Consider the following 6,222-nt stretch of genomic DNA (forward strand, 5'->3'; position numbering starts at 1 on the left):
CGTGTATGGTAAAGATGTGTGACGTGGATGCTGCAGCGTGTGTTGTGGTCGCATTGTTAGTGAAAGCCAAAGAAGAAAAGAAAGAAGGGGGTATGGATTAAGGAGTGGTTAAAAAGAAGGAACCAGTTTTTACTCATGAAATACTGCTGAATGAGCTTCGTACAAATTTGAAATATTAATAATAATAATCATCAAAACCATTAATCGAATTCCATGCAAAATATATTCACCGTGAACTACATACTTGAACATTTAATTAGAATAAAAAATGATTTATACGTTAATGTTTTCAGTTCTACAGATTTATAGAGGGATATAAATAAATAGTAGTATATAAATATTAAAATCTTTTTTTGCAGTTACGTAATGATGATAATTCAATAACTTAATTTGTTCTTTGCTTATTTATTTAATATTGCCACAATTAAACGCATTAGGAAAATAATAAAATAATTAAAACAGAACTCTAACAAAATTAAAAACCTATTAAGACACCAAGAAGCATTTTAGTGGAACCCTGAAATGATTTTTATTTAAAAATATATTTAATACACTAGGTTCAACCACGAATTCACGAGTTCAAACCACGAAACATAAGATTGAGAAACGTCGTAATCACTGGCAATCGGCCTTGACGTCACGACCTCAATCGTTCCGCTTCGGCAACACGGAGTGTCCTGTCGACTGGTGCGGTGTTGGTTTTCCCAACGCGAATCGTTCTTCCATCACTCCACCGCGGCGCCGCCAGCCGCCAGTCTTCGACCGATAGTCCGACTGAGAGGTCTCTCCGTGTGGTAGACTCCGCTCCTGTCCGCCGTGTAGCGGTTGTAACCTGTATTCTACTGCTCTCTTCGGTTTACAGTTTGTTATTTTGTGTTCCACTGTTTCAAGTATAACCAGAATCATGAGCGAACCAAATAAATATCAGCTTATCAGTTGGTAAAAAGAGAGACCTGTAATTTGGGATAACGATCGCGAGGGTTACAGAAAACGAGATGTTAAGATGAGGGCGTGGAGTGACATATGCTCTATAATGAATTCCAACTACAACGAGAAGAGTGGAGATGAAAAGAAACCGTTATGGTGAGTGAGATTGTTTTTATTTTTGAAAACTGAACTAGTTTCAAATGGATCATAATTGACACACGACAATTTCTAGAGCTACATTTATAAAAAATAATTTTTGGACATAATAAAAAGTAGTTTTTAAAATATACTAAAAAGATTGAAAATACATAATTGTGTGTGTGTTGTGTGTGTGTGTGTGTGTGTGTGTGTGTGTGTGTGTGTGTGTGTGTGGTGTGTGTGTGTGTGTGTGTGTGTGTGTGTGTGTGTTTATAAGTATCGTTAAGGACATTAAACAAATTACGGTGTAAAAATACCTGATATAGAATGTTAACGATACTTACAACATAGTTAATTGCAATTTAATTTTTTACTCACCGGCGCAGTGAAATCTTTTATTAATAAGACATTTTATTTCTGATTCCGCTAATGAACGTTGGTACGCATTATTCACAAATCATGGACCGAATATTAAAGTAATAGGCTGATCTTTCGATCCATTCAAAAATCCGGTTAGTTTGAGGAAAAAAGAATCTAACAGATTACAGTACTATGAGTGCACAATTTAATAAACTTTGCACATTAAGTACATAGTTTACTATATCCCAAACTAGCCCTCATTTTTAGGCCGCGCCTATTTTCGGACCTATATCGAGTTTACAGGCCAAATACTAAAACAAAGAAATATATCGATGGTCATAACTCAAAAACATGATCCGATTTTGATAAAACTTGGCATACACATTCAATACATAATTTACTATATTATTAATATTACAACCTTCATTCATGGGCCGCGCCTATTTTCGGAGCTTTATCGATTTTACAGGCTATGTACTGAAATATTTGTCCATGGATGGTCATAAACCTAAAAAACTTACGATTTTTAAATCAGTCCCATTACTTACTGTGCATAACTCGTACATTAAAAACACAGTCTTCTACATTATATTAGTACCTTAATTCTTAGGCTGCGCCTATTTTTGGAGCTATATCTATTTTATTGTACATTTTTGAATTACGATCCTCAATAAATTTGTTTTCTGGTATTCGGCCTATAAAATCGACGACTCCCAAAATAGATGCGGCCTACGAGTGAGGGTTGTAATATAGTATGGTAGACTGTGTATTGAAAGTGTGTAGTAAGTTCTAAATAAAATACGTTTTTGAAATACGGCCTGTCTAAGTATTTTCAGTATTTGACCTGAACTGCCAAGTATTCGGACCGTGTATGGGCCCCTTTAGGTGAATATTGAGTTAGCTCCAGTTCACCGACCTCTTAGTGCAGTGTCTCATCAGTTGTGTACCTGACGAAACAGTACGAATACTGTTCACCTAGATTACACTACATTTTGTAGTCTAGTTGTCTCTGATGTCGAAACTATGTAAAGAGTCCACTTTGATCTTTTTCGTCGGCGACTTTTTTGGATCTCTTCAGACGAACATTACTCCAGAATCCAGGAGTCAAGTCTGTGACAGCGCCAGAGTCAAGAGGCTGCACTAAGAGGAAAGTGAACTAGAACTAAACTAAACATTCCTATTAGATTTAATCCCTCGGGCGGACCAACTTCACGGTAGCCCACTCATAATTCAGTTCATAAAAAAATAAAAACTTTCCCGTAATTTTTTAAATTAGAAAACTAACTGAACTAACGTCGGGAACGAAAAAAACTTACGTAAACTACTGCACAGTACTTAGGTATTTTACTTTCCTTCTCATTCATTGACTGACAACAATATTTCGAGACCGATACTATCTGTGAAGCTGAACTAACTATTCGTCGTTTATGTTTTAAGTCTGCAATAATGTTGATTTTTTTTAAATCGTCGTTAATTTGTGATATTTGTTCAGAGTAATTCTTGACTAATAACGGTTACTTTAAACACATGTGTTACTGCTAAACAGAGTTACTGTAGTTTTTAGCCAAGAATATAAATATGCTTACCTTAAGAATAATACAAAGTTATAGTAAAATACACTGAAAAGTAATTAGGACCGTAGGGAAGGAAGGTCGCTGCGCCGACCACCGCAGTTGTAGGCTGACGCAGGATAGGTACTCTCACATTAAACTTACACGGAGAGGAGATTTCTAACCCACTAGCGCCGTGACAAGAGAATTGCATTATAATGAGACTTAACTAAATAGTTTAAATATCGCATCGACAATCATGTTACCTTATAGTTGCTCTCTAAGAATGCTTTTCTCTCAGCTATAGTTGCTTCATTTTCAGCCGCTTTTAAATGTGCAAAAGAAACTTCTAAAACACAAAAACTTGCACAAATATAATGAAATTGGTTCATTATTCAAGTTACAGGTGCTTTATAGTTTTCTCTCAGCTATAGTTGCTTCATTCTCAGCCGCTTTTAAATGTGCAAAAGAAACTTCTAAAATATAAAAACTTGCACAACTATAATGAAATTGGTTCATTATTCAAGTTACCGGTGCTTTATAGTTTTCTCTCAGCTATAGTAGTTGCTTCATTCTCAGCCGCTTTTAAATGTGCAAACGAAACTTCTAAAACATAAAAACTTGCACAACTATAATGAAATTGGTTCATTATTCAAGTTACCGGTGCTTTATAGTTTTCACGTACAAATGATTGCGCATTCTATTTCAGGCATCTGTGCATAGACTTTAAAATTAGAACCTAATAAATACAAAAATACTGATACAAATGCCATGAAAATTGATAGTTATTCTCTATTTCCGATATCAAAACTCTGTATGGTAATATGGTCATTTGCCTTTTCTATCTGACTTCAGGTTTCCGAACACTAGCTCTTACAATGTAGTAGTTCAAATTCGGAATTTGTTTTTTTTAATGGAGAGGCCGATCCCCTTTTAAGCCTTATGCTGTCCGCCCTCATGGGCCACTGGCCTGTGCGAGGATCTTATCAAACAGAATAAGGGGGAAAGTCGATACAGTACGAGGTTGATTGTACTGATAAAATGTGCAACGGTCACAGACAGGATTTGAACCTGCGCTATCTCTAACTCAGACCCAAAGTCCCAACGACTTAGACCGCTCGGCCATCGGCACTCCCAAGATACGATACCAAGTAGTTCCGAAGATACGATTAAGTGGTAATAATTTCTCGCAGGGATGTTAGTTTGCTATTTAAAAGGTTTTCCTAAGACATCTCTAGAGCATGGTAGGCCAAGTACATTTATAAACGTAATATACAGTTTAATTAAAAGTATTGGTATCGCTGAATGTAATGATCAGAAAAATCTAAAATATGCCTGGAAATTGTAGAGAATTTTGTTTTATGATTTTAATAGGTAAACTGGTCAAATGATAAAAACATAAATAATGTATATTTTTAAAATCAGAATGTTTCATATAGTACAAAGTTTAAATGAGAGTGTGGTAGTTAGTTTGATGTTCTGATTTCAAAATTAAACTTTAAAATACTAACGTGGTTGTTTATTTGATTTTGAACGCAATCGTAATAATCATATGTCTGAGTTCGCCATGAATTCAGTGTATTTGTATTTTGTATTATTTATCAATCCCTGGTATAAATGTATTGTAGTATTTATGCTATGTTACTATATTATTCTAAAAAAAAAATTATATGTTACAGAAGAATCTATCCGAAACAAATGGACAAACATTCGAGATTGCTACCAAAGGAAATGGAAGCAGCGTCAAAGAAAGGCTGATGAGAAAGGGACTGGGTTTCAAGATTATTCCAATGAAAATGGGTTTCTAGAACCTTTGGGATTCCTGGATAGAGTATTAAAGAAATCTCAAAATTTAAAGTACATGGAGTCTGCAAAAAACAAAGGTAATGAAGTGCCTAATAAATCACGTCTTTCTAAGTTATTAAATTATTCAGATGACGAAACAGAATTTAACTTCAGACTGACTACACCACCACCAAGAAAAGATATGGATAATGCAGATCCTCAGTTTTCTTTAGTCAAAGAATCTGATTTGACTAAATCTAATCAACGTCAGAACGGTGACATAGATAATTCAAGAGATGCTTCTCCGACCAAGTTTGAGAATGTTTTAAATGAACCTGAATTTATCTCATCAGATTCTGATGATGATGATAATAATACTAAAAGTATGCCACTAATTAAAAAAGAAGAAGTAAATGATAATATTCAACGTGGAAATGAACAGACTTCAAACTCATTTCTAGCGTACTCTGATCATGGCAGTGATTCAGGAGTGGAAAGAATGCCATACAAGAATCGTCACCGATCAATTAAAAGACGCTTTGAAGAAGAAGAACAAGTGGAAGAAACAAAACAGGAATTAAATCGTTTTTTCAATAATGAAATATTGCCATTCGTTACTAAGCACTTTAACAAAAGACAAATATTAGAATTTAAAAGTAGCATGCTTATTCTAGTTTCCAACACACTATATCCTGAAATGAAGAACGAGTAATGAAGGTCATAAGGGTTTCAATTTCATTTCTGAACGAAAAAGTCAACACTAATAATTAATAAACTGGCAAATATGGTTCTGTATAATTACAAAATAATAACTTAAATCATACAACCATTACAACATAATACTTTAAAAACGCAATTACATTTATATTTTAAAACATATAAAAATATTGTGTAAAAGAGGAACCAAGCCAATAATTTAAAATTTGTAATCACTGACATGAATAATTAATGCCAATGAAGTGATTTCTGCTAATACTGACCAATAATGTGTATTAACATTTTTATTAATGTGTAAAAGTCCCCAGAAGTAGTCTTTAAAAATTTACAGATAACACATCATCAAATCGACTTATAAATATATATATATATATATATATATATATATATATATTGATAAGTCGATTTGATGATTTGTTATCTGTAATTTTTTATAATAATATATATATATTTATAATAATAATATAATAATATAGTAATAATATAGTTATATAGCAATAATATATATATATATATATATATATATATATATATATATATATATATATATACCGGGAGTCCCACGAATAGGTTTAAACGTTTGATTTTATATTACTTGCACATTTATGCACAAAGCATTTTCAAACTCTACACAATTCATTAAATAGAGTTTAAAAATATTATGTGAAAATTTCAGCTCTCTAGCAAAAAAACTGTATTTTTTGTTTTGTAAAATTATTTATTATGTGTGTGTATGTATCTATAA

The 6,222-nt window shown here is 33.1% G+C and overlaps 1 protein-coding gene across 1 annotated transcript; it reads left to right on the forward strand.

Moving 5' to 3' along the window:
- Positions 1-933: 933 nt before the first annotated feature.
- On the forward strand, positions 934-5,597 carry LOC124360735. The gene is made up of 2 exons (XM_046814591.1): positions 934-1,083; positions 4,655-5,597. Exons 1-2 carry the CDS (start codon positions 1,065-1,067, stop codon positions 5,470-5,472), a joined length of 837 nt encoding a protein of 278 aa, XP_046670547.1. The 5' UTR covers positions 934-1,064; the 3' UTR covers positions 5,473-5,597.
- The last annotated feature ends 625 nt before the right edge of the window (positions 5,598-6,222 follow it).

The sequence above is a fragment of the Homalodisca vitripennis genome, chromosome 4 (assembly GCF_021130785.1).
Source record: "Homalodisca vitripennis isolate AUS2020 chromosome 4, UT_GWSS_2.1, whole genome shotgun sequence".
NCBI classification, from domain to species: domain Eukaryota; kingdom Metazoa; phylum Arthropoda; class Insecta; order Hemiptera; family Cicadellidae; genus Homalodisca; species Homalodisca vitripennis.